Source organism: Rhagoletis pomonella, unplaced genomic scaffold (assembly GCF_013731165.1).
Source record: "Rhagoletis pomonella isolate Grant_MI unplaced genomic scaffold, Rhpom_1.0 Rhpom_scaffold_00004, whole genome shotgun sequence".
In the NCBI taxonomy this organism is placed as follows: domain Eukaryota; kingdom Metazoa; phylum Arthropoda; class Insecta; order Diptera; family Tephritidae; genus Rhagoletis; species Rhagoletis pomonella.
The window spans coordinates 80740906-80762656 of NW_023458558.1; the positions used below are offsets into that span (position 1 = coordinate 80740906).

At 34.4% G+C, this 21751-nt stretch overlaps 1 protein-coding gene across 1 annotated transcript in view; it reads right to left on the reverse strand.

Moving 5' to 3' along the window:
- The window catches only part of LOC118738350 (homeotic protein ultrabithorax-like), a 78822-nt gene extending 61336 nt beyond the window's left edge, over positions 1-17486 (reverse strand). The window contains exon 1 of the mRNA XM_036469271.1: positions 15173-17486. Coding sequence (XP_036325164.1) covers positions 15173-15914 — 742 coding nt within the window. The 5' untranslated portion in view covers positions 15915-17486. The remainder of the gene's footprint in view (positions 1-15172) is intronic.
- Between the last annotated feature and the right edge of the window lie 4265 nt (positions 17487-21751).

The window sequence follows — 21751 nt, forward strand, 5'->3', positions numbered from 1 at the left end:
AATATTTCAAAGTTATCACTACAAATATTCGTACTTTGATCTAGGTATGCACGTATTATATATGTACTTACTGTCAAAGCCAATCACAATCAGAGATGCTATACTAAAAACACAGTGCAACAAAAAAACCGGAAAATGGCGGCTTTTGGCATTTGTTCTTGTTCTTCTTCTGTTAGCTAATTTCTGCTAGTAAAAATTTCACTAGCAAGAATTTGCAGCTCTCCCGTGTTATGACGCTCTCGATTCAGTGCTCTCTTGTAAATTTTTTGGGTTATAGTACTGACTTTTTAACCGACTTACAAAAAAGGAGGAAGTTATCAGTTCGTCGGAATATTTTTTTTTTTTAGTTTTTATATATTTTTTTTAATGTATGTTACCGCATAACTTTTGACCACGTCAACCGATTTCGATAATTCTGGTTTTGATCCGATCATTGGATCATGAAATATATATATATATATATATCTATATTTTTATATGAAAATTGAAGTTGGTTTTGTTTTTTGCTAAAACTTACTTGTTGTTACTATACACACCTATTGTTAGGTGGAGTGGTATAAATTGATTCTGTTAAATAATTTTATAATCGTAGGAACAGAAGAAAGAATAGGTTCATACAAAAATTTAAAAACGTCGACACTGGAGCCATCTATTGGCCCAATTTTTTGCAGGTATATTTATCCTAATGCTGTTAACGTGTGTTTAGAATTTGAATAAGTAAAATGTATTGGGATAAATAATTCGATAATGCGCCACTCACCGGAAAAACAATCAACATAGAAGCATTCGGGAGGAATACATTTGTATGGGAATTCGTTAGCGTATTAATATATAGATATTAGATTCGGACTTGCATAATATGTTAGTGATCGTGTTCTCCTCCCATTTGTGGTGTGCGCCTTGATGTTGTCACACAAAGGCGATTGCTATTAGACCGCTATTAAAAAAATGTTTTTTTTTTTCTGATGTTGGTCGGAAACTGAGCCAGGCCCTGCGAAATGGTAGCGCCCACTGCTAACCACTACACCACAGCAGCCGATTTGTAGGAATACAACATGAAAAAAACTTCTTATAATTTCTGAACCCTCCTAACAATTCACAAAATTTTTTGAAAATTGGGCATGGCACCGCCCACAGCACTAATCTGTAGAAAGTTTAGTATTCACAGTGTTCGACCTTAAGCACGATCTTGAAATGCGCAATGTGTGTATCAAATTATTAGTGAAGTGATTTACGAGATACACATATTTATTTGATATAAGAGCCGTTGCCGCGCTAAATTTCCAAAACTTTTTGATAAGCCAATGTGTTGCTAAGTTTACATCGTAATACATACAATAAATACAAACACAAGGTCATGTTTAAGAAATCCTGCATAACTTCAACCATTTGTATCCGATATCCGTGAATAGAGCAACAATTTTTCATTAAAAAATGTACTTTTAGAACATGTTTCATTGAAGTTTTTGCAAAAAAAGAATGACCAAATATGAAAAGATAAAAAAATTGGGTTTTTTTAGGTTTACACGATGAAAACAAACAATCCAAGTCAAACAATAGATATAAGTATGTATACATACATACTTATATATGTTTCAGAAAACAAACAATCCAAGTCAAACAATAGATATAAGGTATACATACATACTTATATATGTATGTATGTAAACATACTTATATCTATTGTTTGACTTGGATTGTTTGTTTTCATCATGTAAACCTTAAAAAACCCAATTTGTTTCTCGGTAAATACCTCACTTTTAATAAGCTATGACAAAACCAACTTAAATTGAGTTATAAAGTCGTGCAGCAGTCATGCAGACGCAATCTGGAGTTTGTTTCCTTTACAAGTTGCTATATAAAAATCCTCAAATTGAATTGAAAAAAAACTACTTTGAATACATTTTTTTTTCTGCACTGCACAAATTCTTTTTCGAATTCAGGACAAATAAAATGAAGTTCGAAATTTTATATTATAATTTTTATGTTATGTCTGACGGAATTCGAACTAGAGGTTTACGCCGATAGGTATTGCGGATTAGAAATAATCAGCGGCGGCGGCGACGCCGGCTTCTCAAATAGCTCCGGCGCATATGGCCATTAGCCACATACCAAAAAACATAGGAAACCAATTCATGTTTTCAATTTCGCAAAATACTGCTAAAAAGGACGCCTATTAAATATTTGGAATCGGTGCATGTGCTTGTTTATTGAAATACTTTGATATAAAAAATTATCGATTAAACAATCAGCTAATAAATAAATTAAATCGAATAGCTCCACGGTCATAATTGTGATTCAAAATAGTCAGAACGATAATAACCTCACTTTTCCTCCCAAATCACTCGGAAATATTTCACTCCAAAATTAGCAAATGACAGCACTGCTACCAAATATATGTCATTGGAGAGATAACACGGTACACCATTTTGCATATTCTCGTTTCAATTCGCAAACACTCATTTAATAACAAAATAAACTTTTATTGTAAAATCATGGTACTCTTTGAATAATTTAGTTTAGTAATATATCTTACTGGTGTTTTGAAGGTAAAAACTGGTGATTTAGTATGTTTTGGACCGAGTAATTTCTCTTACAAAGGATCTATACCCTATAAAGGTTTTCTGTGAATAACTTCCACCCTGGAAGTGCTTCGCTCTTTTGACGCTGTCTGCGGGCTTATTAGTCAAAACGACTAACACCAACTTTGTATTTAAATAACAAACATAAAACTGTTAAAAAGGACAATACATTTTGTGATCTTTAATTCTTTATATTTTTTAAAACACATTAACAAAATATTAAATACATATTCTCTTCTCTGTTACGTATAAGAAACAAAAAGGTAAATTACTTCATAGAGAGGTACGTAGCGACACACGATTTTTGTTAGTCGAATCGACTTCCGCCATCGGAATATGATTATGAGGATCGAATTGCGTCAATTGGTACCCCTTCCGACAATTTTGGATGCAATTGTACGATATATTTCAGTTTAGCACAGTGGTCCCACACGCTCTTCAAAAGTGAAACACCTCAAAATGACACGTTCGTCAGAAAATGCGAAAAACTTTTTCGAAACACAAATGATTAACATGGGCAAAGGAGACTGTACCTTTGGTTTTTCCAACAACTTATAACAAAAATTTGTTCCAGCTTTTGCTTAAAGGTTAATGAAACCTCTGTGTAAATTTTTATTGCATAATTTCAACAAATCCAAATTTTGAGTTGTGTCCCTTTTCAAGATCGTGTGCGATATGTTGGCAAGTTTTAACATATTATTTTTTTGTTATTTAGTTTAATTTAATTTTTTGGTTTATAAAAATATAGTTTAAGTTCCAATTTTGTGTAATATTAAAAAAAATATATATTCAACAAAAATTTTGAGCTTTTGATTTAGATTTCTTAAAAAGATTTTGAGTAGATATGCAGTTTTTTAGTCCATTGAATAGAATAAAGTACACGTTTCAAATAGCTTGATTTTTTAGAATTTCTTTTGTCGAAGATGATACGGATTTTTTCCATATAAAAGTTAATTATTTATTCCACTAGAATTCAATGGACTACAAAATTGCATACTCAAAATATTTCGAAGAAGTCTAATTAAAAACCTCGAAAATTTTAAGAAATTTAATATTGTACAAAATTTTAAACATGGATGTATATGGGTTTTGTTAAAGAATTATTATTTTTATAAGCAAATTACAAAAATTAAATAACAAGAAAAAGTTATATGTTAATACTTGTCAATATGTCGTGCGGCTATAATTTTTTCGACCACTGTACATCATGAATATTTTGTACATTAATCCTCACTCGCCGGACCCCCCACAAAAGTAGTTAGCTTTTTTCAAATGAAATATTCAGTTAATAGTTAGCACTAGTGTTCGCGTAAACAGACTAAAGTTAGGTATAAGCTAACGTCACTCCGTGCAGGGTATGTATATGTACAGTATGTAATTTTAAAGGTCTTTCCAAAACACATTTGATTTCTAAAACCGGATAAAAAATAATAAGGTAAAGTAGAGATGAGTGCATCACATACGAAAATACCGTTTTCTTTTTAACAACAAAAAAGTTGAAGGGTTCAGGGACCAAATCCTAAAAATGCCCGCTGTCATCACTTTTTGAATTTAATAAAGTTATTTGTATCTACTATACCTCTTTCTTTAAAATACTCATATTGACCATATATTAAATTTTAGAAGTCTCATTAGTTGAACAGTTTTTAAACACATCTCAGTCACCTGCTACGTTGCAATAAATGTAATATTATTGCAACATTTTGCAGTGTCAAGGATTTGTTGGTAGAAGTTTATGCATCCTTTCCAGCAGGCCACAGATCCTAATACTTTGTGCCACGTTTAACATGGTCGTTTGCGCTATGTTGCTGCGTGGCAAAATGCGGAAGGGTTGGCAATAATTACATAAAACGGTGCAGTTAAGAGTAATAAGTCGCAAAGATGTTTTACTGGAGCTGAGTTGCATGCTACTGCGGCACTACAACTAAACGCTTTGCACAGCGTGATAAATTTGCTCCACTCTAAAGAGGAACACCTCGATGCTACCGCATGGGTCTGTGATGATGTTGTATTGTTGGCCACTTGATCGGTAGCCTGGCGGAGTATCATCGGTGCAGCTAAACTTGTGCTCGTTGCTGTTGTTGTCATAATTTTTCCACTTTATTGCTGACATTGTTTTTATTTGGGTGTTGAGTGTGTAATTCTGCAGCACTGTTGCCGCTAAAAGTGTGACATTTTCTTTTGCTGGTATTTGCCGTTGGTGACACATTAGCTGCTACCTTTTGGACAAATTACGGTTCAACTCTGAGCGTTTTTATGACAATTCCCACTGCGCGCCCTCTGTGCATCTGACTAAAAAATATACAACAACATGCATATGCACGTATCTACAGATCACATCGGAACACAATTCTTAATTTATACATGTACTACGAACATATGTACATATATATGTACATATATAGTAACTGCAAATGATCGTTGCAACTGGGAAAATGAAAATGGCTCAGCCAAAATTTAAAAATAAAAAAATTAAAGAGCAGAATAAAATGTCAACGCGCCAAAGGGAAAACAAAGGAAAGGAATTTGGTCGACTCCGTAAAAGGTGTGAAAATTTTGTTTTTAATGTCTTTTGTTATAAAGCATGTTTCAAATATAGACAAAGTAATAAAGTGTTGTGTTTAATTCGCAGCACAGTGCGTAATGTACTGTCCGAAGCAAAATTATTCTTCCAAAATGAAATCACTTAAATACTTGTACTTTGTTCTAGTGAGTTTTCGTGGCCAATCTAAATTTGACAATTATACAAATTCATATACTCATAGTATGTACAATATACATAAGAAGATACATGCATATGTGGCTGTTATAAATATACATATGTACCTTCAAATTAATGCATTAATATTTATAAATATGTACAAATTTGAATTTAAGTTATAATCATTCCAGCAGAGCTATTCTTTAAATGATTTATTTGAAAACAAAAAAATGTGCAAGATATATGTATAAATGCATTCAAAGCTTGAGGATACATATATAGCTCATTGGCTAAGCTGAATTTATTAACTTCAAAAAATAAATTTCTCTTTGTTTGTCTCTGAACGGTTAAAAATCATCAATCTTTAATTTGAATATGTAATTATAATTATCAAATATTTAAATTCATATCACAAATCGAAGTATGATTTATACACATACTTTGAAATCAAGTTACCATTTAAAATTTACGTACGAATATAATATATATTAAAAATATATCCAGTGTTTATTTTAATCTAACAAATTATGCATTTTGCATAGGGAGGCGCTGAAGTCGAGATACAATGGAGTCAGGACCAAAGCCACCTCGGATAATTGGATGCTCGGAAATCCGGAAATAAGTAAATCACACGAGAAAATGGTTAATAATAAAACAAGTAATTTTTAAGCAAAAAACAAAGCCGACTTCAAGTCTCATATAATAATTCAGGAGTACCGTTATTTTTTCAAGATCCAATGATCGGATCTAAACCAGATTAGTATGGGACCACTTCTGAGATACTACACAAAATCGGGTGACGCGGCCAAAAGTTATGCGGTAACATACATAAAAAAAATAAAAAAATATTCCGACAAATTGATAACCTCCTCCTTTTTTTGAAGTCGGTTAATAAATTTAATTTTATTGCGGTTAATTAAAATTTTGTACATTTATTGTTCTTCTTTATTGGCCTAAGCGATTTTGGCCGAAAACAGCACGCCAGTCAAATCTCTTCTGTGCCAACTGACGCCGATTTGAAATGCCAAGTGAAGCCGCGTCCTTCTACACCTGGTCTTTCCAACGCAGAGGAGGCCATCCTATTCCTATGTTACCAGCATCGCGGCCCGCGTTAAATACTTTCCGAGCAGGAGCGTTTCTGTCCATTCGAACGACATGGCCAAGCCAGCGGAGCCGCTGAATTTTAATTCGCTGCACTATGTCTAAATCATTGTAAAGCTTATACAGCTCTTTGTTAAATCGTCTGCGGCATTCGCCATCGCCAACGCGTAAAGGCCCCCAAACCTTTCGCAGAATCGTTCTTTCCAAAACTCCAAGAGCCGCTTCATCAGATGTTTTCATTGTCCATACCTCCGCGCCATACACCAGCACAAGCATGATGAGTGAGTTATAGAGTGTGATCTTTGTACGACTTTTTTACTTCTCAATTGCCTACTCAGTCCAAAGTACATAGCACTTGTTAGCAAGAGTGATTCTCCGTTGGATTTCAAGGCTGACATTATTATTGGTGTTAATGCTCGTACCCAAATAAACGAAGTCGTCTAATTTTTCAAACTTGTTCCTGACAACAGAGACGTGTTGCCAAGTAGAGTATGCTCTGACTGTTTGTGTGATGACAGGAGATTCTTTGTACATTATCTACAATAAATGAACAAATCTTATATTTGAATAGAGATCCTTTTTTGAAAACTGTCGTTTCCTCGCTGCCATATGGGCAAATCTCCGGAACCGTGCGATTCAACGCTAAAAAATCGTAAATTTTTAAATTGAACGCACAAAATTAAATTATACATCAAATTGTTTTAAATCCATTGAGGAAACATTAAATTATGGTGTGATTCATTTCTTCAAATGCTTAAAGAGTTATGAGTAAAAAACGATAATTTTTGAAAACTTAATGTTAGCGAAATTTCTAGAGGGCGTGGCTTTTATCCGATTTAATAAAAAATCCAAGACAGTATTTAAGAAGGTCAGGCGCAATGTGTATATCAAATTTGGTACAGTTTGGAGAAGTGGGTTTCGACATACAAATATTTAACATAAGTGGCGGGCGACGCCCAGTTTCCAAAAAAAATGTATGAAAACTTAATTTTCGCTTAAGATCCATTGAACACATCATTTTTTAGTATATATTTAAAAATCCGTTAACCGCACTGCGCAAAGATCTGAAAGTCCTTTACATACACACCTATATATTCATGGCCGTATTTTAGACAAAAATTATTTTATGTATTTAGGATTTTAAAAGAATTTTTTTAAGAATGTTATCTAACTATCACGCTTAATGCCAACCTCTTATGTTTTAGTCTGTCAGTGTGCTATCAAAAAAATTAGAAATTTGAAGCCATTCACGCAAAGACCTATTCAGACAATATTTGTTATATTTTCAAAGGCACGCAGCTGTAAAAGTTCTTATTTTTTATATTTAGTGTGTAATAAATATGTATATAAACAAATAAGAACAATTTAGTAATTGCTGAAAGCGCAAAATGGAAAGGAACTTAAATTATTACCTTTTTGATAATAACGAGTGACAAAAATCAAATTCAAATTCAAATTGTTACAGTTTACTTCCAATGAGGAGCACACATTTTTCTCAACGCCTAATGCATTTTCAAATATTACATTTACTATTTGCCATGATTTTTGAAAGTCTCCGTTTTGCGCTGAAACTCTATTGTATAACTAAAAACCGTTTTTACACTCCGATTTTATTTAGAAGATTCTTTAGGAACGTAAAGAAAAATAATTTGTTTTATAATTGGTCCGATACTTATCGATGGAGTCGACACATGCTTGTATTTCCAAAATTGCATAATAAGAAAAAGCTAGCTACAAAACGTTATTTATTTTTGGAACTAAAAATCATTTTTCTTTGGCTTATATACGGCGAAATCCTCAATAATCTCGGAAGTGTCAATATTATTCCGAATAAATGGGGGTTTTTATAAATAAAATGAGCCTTAATAAAAGTTTTAAAAAAAAATCACCTCAGGTGATGGAAGAGCTTACGCTTAAAAGGTATGCATAAAAACGTTTAAAAATTTTATCAACGTAATCAAAATAATGAGATTTTTTGAGGTTTTATCAAATCAGTACAGCTCACTCAAATCTTCTTATTTTTCCGAAATATTTTGGCGGAAACTTTAAACTATAATAAATCTTATAACTCCGGCGGAGAAACCGCAACCTTTTTTTGGTGAAGCATCCAAATATTTACATATTATACATATGAACTAGAAAAAAAATAACCCGTCCCGCTTCGCTGCGACCGAAATCCACTTTCACGCTGTTGCCAAGGCAAGTATAGCGTGTGTAAGGGCCAAGGAGTGCTTACTCCAAAATTAACCGAAATGCATACAAAAAATATGGCCTAATTAACATTGCGATGTCCTAGGGCAGGACCATATACTCAGGGCCATCGAGAGAAAACTCCGGGCCCAGGACTTGAAAATGCACGGGCGCCCTGTATATAAATTGTATTAATTTAAAAGCATGGAATCAATTGAGAGTTTTCCATGTATGGTTACTTTAGCGTATAAAAGCCTATAACGAAGGGGCAGTTTCTAGCGGAGATATCAAAAAATATTCGTCTCTATAATTAATTTAATTTGTTTTATACTTATATAAAAAATCGGTTAACAAACTCAACAAAATCATTAGTCTATCATTATTTTGTGATCAATTAGCACTTTCTATATATGATATTTTCTGATATTTCAGGCACCTTACAAATCCTGTACATGGCGGGATTCACACGTATTCCCATACTTGATCATGATTTGGATCAAATAAATATGAGGTTTCTGAATCGTAAAAAACTACTAAAAATATTATATTGGTTACCATGTAGTGGTCATTTTGAAAATGTGAAAAAGCCATATTAAATACTTACGCCCGGTGATGCCAGATTGTGGGTAATTAATTTCCACATTTGAGGGATATTTTGCAGCAAAATTAAAAGGGACATTTCAAATTAAAAAGGGATTTCGATGCATAATTAATTAATATTCAAGAATAATCGACACTCTTACGTAATTAACCGTTCTGAAGATGTGATGTGGAGTAAAATTATGTATAAAATAATATAAATGTAAAGTTATTATAAAGACAATTTTGAAATTTTTCTCCCTTTAACCAATTGAAGAGCTGATTAAGAAAGAGTCTTTTCAATTGTAGCTGGTGTTAAATGTAAAAAGCGGAACAAATTATTTGAGGAAATGTTAAATAGTGTATGTACATATGTTTATAAAATAACGGTTGCTTTTGAATCAAAAAAGTCAAGTGCTTCAACATTAAGGTCACCAAAAATCACATCCGCTCACGCAATGCAAATAATTTGTAAAAGTGATAGTTTTAGGAATTGCCAGTAAGTATTCAACCATAAAAACACAAAAAACATTTTTTTTCAAAATCTTGGATTTTAATAAACACTGAAGCTAATTTATGAATGTAGTGGATGTTGTTAAATTCGTTTAGAATATTATATGTTTATGTATATTAAGGTAACATGATTGTTACTTTTTTGCTACTGAAATAAATGCTTTCAATTCTTTGGGCATTTTGTGGGATAAATTTTTAAGATGTACGTAATTGAGGGATTATTTCCCCATTTTCGTGGGTAATTTAACAGAGAATGTCTGGCATCATTGCTTGCGCCATGTATTTAATGTTCGGCTACGCCCGAACTTAGACTTTTTACTTGGTTTTTGTTAAGTTTATATCGGCTCATACACAGAATTGAATACCTACTACGTTGTAGTAGTTTATTACAGTATTTATTGAAATTTGTAATTATTCTACTATATTAAATTATAGCATCTTCAATAAAAAATATATATTTTTTCTTATCTGATGAATGTGTATTTCTTAATGTTTACGACAAACCGAGAACAGTTTTAATTTTTTCAATTATAAAAAAAATAATATATTTTCCTGTTCATCAAAAAAAAAACGAAAAATTTTTAGTTCACGAAATATAGTCTTGGAGAATACTGCAATTCACTAGGACGAGCCAATATTGATTTTAAAACATTCCAACATAAATTTTTTATACATTTCAGCATTGAGTTTTTCACGAACCGCATATACAGTAAATATCACACATTTGCTGCAAGAGTGTCATAATCCAAAAAAAAATAAAAAAATCTATAAAACGGCTTTGAAGATAATAATAAATAATGATGACTTTTGCGACGTTTCTACTAGTAATTATAAATGATATAATAAATGATTGAAAAATACAAGATCCCATGACTAGAATAGGCGAATAATGCAAAAGTGAAAGCTTATATTTTCTCGTTCAGACGATTGCGTATTTATTAATAAGTTCTTTTTAATTCATCGGAGAATCATGCCTGCTAGATTCAGGAGTGCAGCTTCAAATACAGAACAGGAGGCCATTCATAACTAATGTGACCAACTATTTCATAGCTCAAAGAAGTACAGAAACTGAAAACCAAAAATAGTATGAAAGTAATGAGAAAATTGTAAAATCAGAGTATACAAAAAAAGTGACAGTGTATAACAAACAGTGTGACAAATAAATTTTATTAATTAAAATTTTTTTTTTTTAATTATACTTGCATTTATTTGTTGGATCTGCTTATTTTACATCTATTAGCCTAACAACAAGTTTAAAAATCTTACATCTAATTTTACAATAATGTAGCTCAAACCCTGGGGTTAAGCCCTGTTGGTTTAACGTCGCTCAATTAAAGGCTGGTAGATCTCTTCTTCGCAGATCTATTTGTTATATTTGTTGTGCTGCACAGGCCACTTGCCAGTGGATTTGGGTGGTTACGCAGTTTTATTTTGTATTTTTCTCTGCTGCTGTCGATTACAGATTTAACCATCGGTATACCAAGGTCGCTATGTATATTTTCATTCATTAATTAAAAATCTATACAATTTATTATTGTAAGATAAGGCGCTTATTCCCAACGATCTACTAATCGTACAGAGATAAGTCATGTATCAAATTAAAGTGCCCGATCTGAAACTTCGCACGAACATTTCAGATTTGAAATCATTAGACCACTTTTTTGAATACTTGCATGGAAAAAATGTTTAAGTTTTACATTGAACAAAGCATTGCTACGTTCATTTCAATAGGCAGCAACTGCGGAGCGCTCTGAATATGGAGTAAAAAAGGACGCCCGCAGCAACACCTCGAATGAGTGCTTTCGGAGCGCTCCGAATATGGAGTGAGAAGGGAGTCCAAGTTTTTTTTTTATCGTGAATTGAAAAAGAAATTTTCAAACAAAAATAAACTGATCGTCGTTTCCGAATATTCCTGAAGAGGAACACCTCAAAAAACCTGTTGACGTTATGGCAGTTTCAAATGAATTTAGAGGTAAACAATAATGCATAAAAATTTCTTTTTTCTAACTTTAGAACTTTTCGGATATATTTAAAAGAAAATATGATGGATTTGAAAAGAGTTCCATAGAGCGGGCGGAAAGTGGTTCCAAACCTAAAAGGAACGTATTTTAAACAAGATAAAAAATATTTTTCGATTTAATTCAGGACATTCTGTTTTTATGTGTTTTACTGAATAGTATGTAAATCATGATGAAAATACTCTAATCCTTATCAATTATAAAAAAAATTAAGAACATTTTGAAAAACCGTAAAGCCCCTTATGGTATGCTGGGAACAATATTTTTGAACAATTCAATTTTTTTGTTTTAAATTTTACATATGGATATGGTTTTAAAATGCTGGGAAACTTAAAAAATCATTGACAACGAACTGTTTTAAATAAATGTGAGATTATTTCAAACTTCTTTTGTGGGTTAGAGAAGATCGAGACCTCTCCCCAGACTCAAAAATTAAGATAAGTTCAGTAAGAGTCTATTTTGCGAAATGTAAATTTAGTCGACCGGGTCGTTCAACCTAAGCCTGGTGTAAGTAATCAAAACCATTTGAAGGATTGAGCAATTTCGTGTCCAAAAAATAAGCACTGTACGATAGTTAATAAGGTTAATATGTCCCGATAAGAAAATATTCACAATGGCATCGATACTGTCGTTTCTGAATATCCACACGAGCAAGTAAGATTCGCCACAGAATTTTTAAACTCCCTAACACCTTTTAATTTTTCTTTATTGAGTAGCCATTTTAGGGTTGCCAGATTTTACATGCGCGAAATCAGTACATTAGACTTTTTCATGCTAAAAAAATCAGTACTTTTCAGTACATTTTTATTCAAAGCAAAATTATGAATGTAAGTAACAGAAAATAATTTAAAACGCCTGAGTTCTTGTTTTTAACAATATTTTGGTACATAAATAAAATATAGTTCATAAAAAATAAAAGTGTTATTCATACACATCATACACAGGAGCCAATAAATTATTTTATATTTGTGTCTTTTTGGATAGCACTGTACGACAAAATCAGCTTTTTTCTGGGTATTGGACCAAACCAACTTTTTTAAAAGATTGGGTCCTAGTTAAAAAAGTAATTTCCCCGTTCGAAGTTCGAAATTGGACCTTTGGTAAAAAATTATTTTTAATTACTGTATGTGAACTACTAAAAAATTAAAAACATAGTCGTGGTGCGCCCATTTCTCTTATTTAAACGATATATAACTTTTTCTATGTTACAAGTGCTATAAGGGGTCAAAGGTCGGGTCTTCGAAAAATTAAAAACCTTATATTTCAAACAAGTTTGAACTGATTTGAAAAAATTAATATCGTCGTAAACGTGATTAAACCCGCTTTCTTTTGATATGTTATTTGTATACTTCGTATGTATAAATCTGAGAAAAAACATTTAAAAGGAAAAAAAACTTTTTTTTATAAAAAAAAATTTAAATAAAAACGCCATACGGGTTCACTACTAGTTCATAAAATAAAAAAATGTTATTCATTTTAACATGAATGTACACATCATCAAATTATTTTATATATATGACATTTTTGAATAGAAATAATGAGATCATTTCCATATTCAGTGTTTAAATAGTCAAAGAATTCTATACATTTCATTTTAAAATTACTTTTAATTTGAAGTTCACTTCCAAAAATTTTAATTAGAAGCCGGTTTCTCTCTTTGCGCCAGGAAACAAACTTTATTCTTAAGATCCTCTCATACTGTAAAAAAGTACCACGTTTTAAGGAGGTTATCTATATTTCCTCATGGCCTAAATAATTTTTCAACTACGCAAAAACTGTGAAAGACTAAGAATTCGCTAAAAGGAGTATCTAACTCTATGGCTTGTATGCAAAACTCTTTTACAGTCAGGAAATTAAGAAAAAGGAGATGTAGGTTATAGGCAAAAGCCATTCGAATATTGAAATTTATTGTTATTAAACTGAAAGTTATTTTCGAGATAATTATCAACACTCGAGAAAAATTTAAGCCTTCTTTTTAAATAATGTAAGCTCCATCATATTATCGCAACTGGTACGTAACGACCCGGCGATATGCCCATAAAACGATTGATCCTTTTGTTGTATTAATTTCTTGGGCATATCAAACAAAACATTATCTAAAACATGTCAACTATAATTAAATTATTTTCTTCTTATTTTTTACAGTGCAGTTTAAGGAAGTTCCAACGTTGTGTAAAAACCTTAAGAAAATACTAAAGTATTTTGTTTGAATAGAAAATTCAGTACAAATCAGCACAAATTTTGAAAAATCAGGACATTGGCGTACTGATTGAAGAAATGAATAAAATCAGTACAGGAGTTGAAAAATCAGTACTGTACTGATAAAATCAGTACGTCTGGCAACCGTAAGCCATTTATAATGAAATTTGTCAGCTAGAGAAGTTAAGTGATTGAAAGTCATAATTTATATGACGATCTATATGAGTATCTTCCTTAACTGAGATGACTAACCTTTTGAAATTTTTTGAAACAGTTAAAGAAATTTCAACTTAAAAGGTAATACCAAGGCATATCAAACAGGTATTAGAGTGTTGCTTTTCTTATCTAAAGTGTCAAAAACAGTTCTGATTTTAGGTGAAAATTAAAAATTAAATTTGAAAAAAAAATTTGTGCGACTTGCTTTCTTAGTAAATTTTGTTTGCTTCTCGAAGCATTGATCTATCATATGCAAGGCCCAGCGTTTGTGCTGCGGAGTTAGTTGAACGCCCCAAAGGTTTCTTTTCAATCGCTTGTTTTGTATGGGAAAAAGTTTCACATGCGAAAAGATTTTGACAATTTATATTTTTTGTGAGAATAAATTAAAAATATTTAACATTTTAGAAAACGAATAATTTGAAAAAAAAATCAAATAAGATGCTCTACTTCGAAGTACGAAGTACAACGGCTCAAAAAGAAGAACTGTACTTCCGAAAGAAGTACGGTTGGTCACATTATTCATAACTCAACTCTTTCTTATATCGGCTTAAGCGCTACCTGCATGCGGCCAGAGAATTTTCTTTAGGCAGCAGAAGCTATCAACGCACCCACTAAATATAGATACAACTAAAACTTCCTAAGCGAACAATCGAAAGATCACTCTGCAAATGGATTGCGCATACTACAGTAGTTGTAAACGGTTGTACCATCGTTCTTCACCTGTCACGCTTGAAGCAAAGCTTGTATGCTATTTATGTATGCACATATGTAAGTATGGACATAGTTGATTGCAGTCAGCAGACGTTGCGTAACCAGTTAAAACAAATTCATTACTCAGAGAAGGGTTGAACAAAGCAACAGTGACGAAGTAATTGATTCCCAGTCATGTTAAATCTTTGGTGCCTTAGGCGTTTCGAGTGCCTATTATAAAATCTGACAATCGGAGTAGCAGCAATCTACAGTTAACTGTTGCTATTGATTTGGAACGCTATCAATACAATTTTTGACTGTTTCCACTTCATTATATTTGTACGAAATTTTCAATCTATCAAATCAAATTGAAGGAGACTTACCTGCGATAGCCATCCAGGGGTAAAATGTGTGATTGGTGGCCTGATGTAAACTGCTAGCGCTCTGTGCTGCTGCGGCGCCGGAAATTGTGCAATTTGCATTCCAAGCGGTGCCTGCGCCGCCAACGCCGCCCACACCACCACCAACACCACCTACGCTCCCAACCCCACCACCGCCACCTTGGCCGCCACCAACAACTCCCGTGCCGCCGCTACCACCACCACTGCCACCCCGATGGCTAACTGGGCTGCCGCCCGAGGTGTCTAAATACCCGCCAACACGCGAGTCTGGAGTGCAGGCGGATGGCCGCACTGGCATACCGCCAGCGGCATTATTCAGTCCATTAGCGTTTGATCCGTTGGATCCGCCACCTGAGCCACCAGCTCCACCAGAACCACCGCCGCCACCACTGGTACCATTGGCGCTGGTATTCCAAATATCCTTGTAACCATTGACTACGGAATCGGCCTTGATATTCAGACAATCCTGTTTGTAGGCACCGTCACTGTAGATCTTATTGCAAGCTGCAGTGATACTCGCATCGTAGGGCGAGTCCTGTGTTGTGCGCTGTAAATGGTGATTGGCATAAGGCGACATGCCCAACGAGAGCGGGAAGCCACGATAGGCGGCCGCAGCCGCTGTAGCTGTCTGATCATGATGACCACCCGTGCCCATGGCCATGCCTGTGGCCTGATGCGGATGGCCGTAAAAGCCCGCCGAAGCTTGCTCGAAGTAAGAATTCATGTTGCTGGTGGTAAGAATTTTGGCGGTTGTAGTCTTAAAATAAAGACAAATCCAATGAGCTGGCTGATAGTGGGTTGGAGTTGTGGGAAGTGGGGCACTTTTTTTTTTGAGATTATGTCTGAATATTCTTATGATAGTTATCGGTCTGTTTGGCGTATACACTTTACGAATTCATTTGGCAATAAAGGGCGTTTCAAATTCTCTTCACTCCTGCGCTATTGCTTTCTACACAAGTTCACAAGGTTTCACAACACTAAAAATACATTACGGTTCATAGATTGCCTATCAACTATTTTTATGTATTTTGCACTCGCAATTATTATTATTTTTATTTTAAACGTTTCTCTTTCAGTAGACTAAGAAGACTTAGTTGATTTATTTTTCGTATACTTCGTTTCCATTTGTAATTTTCACAAAATTCCTTTAATTAAATTTTAGAGTTGTCAATACCAATTAATAGGTTTGAAAATATTTTATTTTGGGCAAGATTTTTTGGAGCAGTGTCAAGATTAATCATTAGGTTTGAATCAAAATTAACTTGTTCAACTTTAAATAAACAGTGTGATGCTTATTGTTGTTTATGGACTTCCTCGTACTTTTGTGAGAAAAACTCACCACTTTTTTTGGAGGATAATCACTTACAATTAATTTTAAAATTTATTACTAGTTTATTTATATACAGACGCCGCAGTTTTTATATGGTTGGCCTTTCTCAATTTGTTGATGCTATAAATCATTTTTATTTTTAGATTACCTACTATTTTTTTGATTTGATTTGATTTTTTGTATTTTTTTGAAATTAACTTAAATTTCGTTTGTGGTCCACTTTGAACTTTTCAAGTTTTTAATTTATCATTCGCGTTTAAAAATTCACTTTTCACCGAAAACTATCGACCAGCACGGGCCATGAAAATGTCATCAGCATAATACTACAAATAGGAACCACAATCAACACAATAATCGTTATAATAATAGTAATAGCGACAATAATAATAATAATCAAATTTATTTGCGTTCAAGTCACCAAACCGCGATTTCGTTACGAACACTGCCGCAGCACTGAATTACTGAACAACTGACTAACTCACTGACTGTCTACTCGTCGACTGTTGCTGTTGCTACTGCAGCCGTTTGCGTTAACTTTGATGAGTTTTGCTCGTCACTGCCGCGACTCTTCATACTCCAATTCGACTCTACCTCACTGCACTGAACGGCGCGATGTGATATGCCGCGCAGCCTTGTGATAGCGATCTGATAGCGGGAATATTCAACGAACTCAACCGCTGTCACTGCCTCTAAACGCTGCTGTCGTTGACGTTGTCGTTAGTGCTATCACTATTGCTTATGTTCTTATTTTTGTTGTTATTATTGCCACCAACTAGAATGCGCATACCTCGAGTACAACAGAATTAACCGCCATCCAGCGAGTTTCGCAGTATAAAGCGTTCAAACACCACAATGCCAATAACAATAAATGGTGATAAAATGGATAATAAAACAAAGCGCGCGCCTGCTACTCCAATCCAAACCGTTGCTATCGAACGAATGCGCCATCAAAACACCAGTTTGTTGTATTTTGACTGACGTCGATTACGTTCACTATGTTCCCAACAACGATTGCCACGATTAAGGCGCTGAAACGGCCTGAGCCAAAACGACAACAGCCACGGCGCCGACGACGACGAGCGAGCACAGCGAAAAACTAGTACTGTATTGCGCTCATGTTGAGCTGCTCTGCCGCTCTGTTGTGGCCGCTCTGTGTTCGCTCCACCACAAAACGATGATGTGGAAAATAAAGGCAAAACGCCACCACCACCGCCGCAAAGGCAAACAAACAACTTTCAGTGCCTCACCACCACCACATCCACCTATGCGGGAGCAAAAGAAAACATAGCTCTTCAGACCTAAACGTAGCGCGGAGCGGATCAGATCGACGCAGTGTATAGCTGGGAGTAGAACGCAGTTGACGTAGGCCTGAGTGCGAGGTTGAAATTTAAAAATTTGCCACAAAAATATACAGGCAGTGGGGCAAGTGAACGACTGAGAATCGCATCCGAAATTCTAAATTGGAATTTAGGTTCCAACAGAATAAAATGTGAAATTCTGGCGCCCAATGCCAAAGTTGCAGATATTTCAATAAAATTTGAGAGCACTAAGTGCCTTATATGTACATACATATGTATGTACGCCCACAGTTAACACGTAAACGCACCATAAGCGTTGAGCTTCAATTCTTGCTTCATTTGCATTCAGTTAGACCGCTGATAAGAACCCGGAAAGATGGACAGGCACGGCAAAATATACTCGATTAAACAACGCCAAAGCGAGCCCACAAACTTCTATAATAATGAATCCAATTTTTGTATTCCTGTAAATTTTTTCTCATTATATCCACGGCCTGCGATGTTACAGCGACGGCAATTGGAATATTCAAGCGCAACTGCCCGACGAGCTAAAAACATTGGCCAAAGCAATATGCACATATGTTTCTAGCTAGCAAATGCATACTGAGTGGAAAATCATAACTGAAACCGTTGAGTAACAAAATTCGCCGACGGGGCAAACACAATGCCACCGCTTCGAGCTCTGCTATCAGAGAAATACAAACTAACATAGCAAGCAACCAAAGCAGTGTTCGTTTTTGTTGTTGGATTTTCATTGCTTTGCTAGTAGCGGCCGCCTCTTTCGCTTACAATTTGAGCAACGTTAATTGTCTTTTCACTCAGCCACGAATGAACATACCGCCAAAACGCTCAATGCTCAATTGCGACCGCCTAACCAGCGTTGGATGAGTGAATGAGCAGGACTGGACGTTCATTCAACTTGCCGGTTTTGCGGAATTGCCACGTACTGCCTATACCCAACATGTTCGTCCGTGTTTGAGTGGAATTGATTGCAATTGTGATTGCAACGGCTAAATTTGCTTTACTGTGGTAGCGCTGAAAGTTTTAGTGTTTTTAACACGAAAAAAATAAAATAATGAAAATGTCTTATATAAATTTTTGTAGATAGGAGTACGTACCCAAACTACTGGCTTTTTAGTTTCGTGTTTAATCGTTTCAGTTATGTTGTTAAAAAAGTTGGAACTATGCTGTTACGGAATTACAGGATTTAATTGGAAAATTACTGTTTTACTCAAAACTTTAACAATGTGGAAAAAAATAGAAATTGATTTCGAGATAAGCAAATTAAATTAGACGCATTTTTTGCGTATATGTAATTAATTTATGTATGTATGCGTATAATTTCTGTTAATATTGACCCGAAGTAAAGTTATTAAAAGTGTACTTGCAAAATTCTTATGCAAAGTTAATAAAATGTATGCTAAAATATTAGTTAGCAGCGAATATGAACGTTGCAATTATTGACGAAGTTGCTTGAGCGGCGGTTATTTTAATTTCAGCCATATTAGTTTCGATGCTGAGAAACTTCTGAAGGCCTGTCGTAGGACTTGGAATATACCCGATACATTCCAGTTTGTCGGTTATTTGATACATAATTAAATGAATTTCAAAAACACTAAAATCCCTTAACTCAATAAAGTTTGATATCTCGACTACTTCCTATAACATTACATCGGTTTCGGGAGTTAAGGCAAAACTGTCATGAATTTTCTCATGAAACTTGGCGGGGATGTTAACAAACGTGAATACATTTTTACATTATTTATCACTAGTATTTAACTAATTTGTTGTTAAATTCTTTTACTAGCATAGTTTATACAAAAAGAGCACTTATCACTTGGGCGGTTCCGTGAGAAAGTGAACCTTAGTGCAAAAATAATCTATACAGGGTGTCCCAGAAGTAACGTGCCAAACATTAGGGGAAGGTAGGTGGGGGGGGTGAGCTCCCTGATAAACAAAAAATTTTCAGGTAAAAGTGTCACCGTTTTTGAAATATTTACATTTTTTCGAATTTAAAAAAAATCGTGCCTTTTCATGTGTTTTCTTTAAATTTTTTATGTAAAATACTTCCAGATAGTTGCCTCTCCATACTCAAATGCAATATAGTTAAAATATATTAAGGAACCATCATAAAATTAGGACTATTTCTGGATTTTTAACTTTTTGATATTTTCTTCCCCAAATTTGACTATCTCGGGTGAAAAAAAATGTACTGAGCTATAACTTTACATTACATAAAAAAATTGCTCATTTAATAAAGATTTCAGAAAGGTACCACACTTACTGTTTTGAATAGAAAAAAAAGTTATAGCCGCTTTTGTGGGTAAAGGACTGAGACACGCTAGAATGTATTTAATTGATTTAAATTGAATTTGCTCTTGTTACCGTCAAATGACATGCTAAATAGTACAAAGGTACATAATTACTTGCTTCTGACATTATTTTATGTTACTTACCGGAATTCGGACTAGAGTCTATAACAAGGGCTATATCTATCAATATTTGGTGTGAAGGATGGGAAATAAGATATAAATGAGTTGTTTGAAGAAAAATTTATTCATTTATTGATAAAATATGCTCAGATTGGCAACCTTCTACTCTAATACAAGCTCGGCACCTTTTAAGAAAAGACGCTTTTAGAGATCTTAAACTCAATTGGGCTATCTCAGCAGCAGCTCCATTTATTTGTTCCCGCAAATGCTCTTCGTTTTGAATTGTTTTTGAATAAATTTTGTCCTTAAGACAGCCCCAGTAGAAAAAATCTAATGGATTCAGGTCTGGCGATCGAGCGCCTTCACGCCCGTAGTGAGCAGGGCACCCGTCATTTTGCAGCCATAGTCTTCGCCGCAGGTTTAAGGGTACATCTTCCAAAAGAGTTGGAAGCCGTTCCTGAAGGAACTCTAAATAACTGTGAGAGTTGAGCGTTGGCGGCAGTTCCACAGGTCCCAATATCTGACAATTAAAAATACCGCACCGTAAATTTATTTTGTACCGGTACTGCGAACGATCTTCTCTCATTTCGTGAGGATTGTCTATCTGCCAACTGTGAAGGTTATGTAAATTAAAATAACCATCACGTTTGCATGATGATTCATCGCTCCAAATTATTTTATTAAAAAAGTTGGGGTCTGATTCATGCATTCGCAACATTTCACGGTAAAATCTAACTCTCGACAGGTAATCTCTGTCTTGTATTTAGAGCCTGAACACGTTGAATGTGGTATGGATGAAATCGATGGTCTTGTAAAGCTTTGTGAACTGTAGTTTTTGGTATTCCCGTCCGTCTTTCCATCATTCTCACTGAAGTCGATGGACCTAGTTCCACTTCCTCTAACACAGCTTCAACATCTACCGTTGCAGGACGTCCTGTTTCGCCGCCACGCCTTCCAGGTATGCGACCTTAAAAAAGTGGAAAATGATAGTTAATAAGCAAGCAAACAAGAAAGGTGTAAAAATCACTTACCTTCATATATTTCTCTATGGGTCCGGGCGAATACTTCACGACCCGGATGTCGACGATTGGGGTATCGCTCTGCATAGAATCTTTCAGCAGCTCTGGCATTACAGCAAGCTTCACCGTAAATTAGGTGAATATCCGCATATTCATGCGACGTATACTGCGTGTTCTCTGTCATAGTATTAATAACACAATGTTCGAAGGGTCCAATTTCACAAAATCCACTTTCACTAATTCCGGTAAGTAACACAAAATAATGTCAGGAGCAGGTAATAATGTACCTTTGTACTATTTAGCATGTCATTTGACGGTAACAAGAGCAAATTCAATTTAAATCTATTAAATACATTCTAGCGTGTCTCAGTCCTTTACCCACAAAAGCGGCTATAACTTTTTTTTCTATTCAAAACAGTAAGTGTGGCACCTTTCTGAAATCTTTATTAAATGAGCAATTTTTTTATGTAATGTAACGTTAT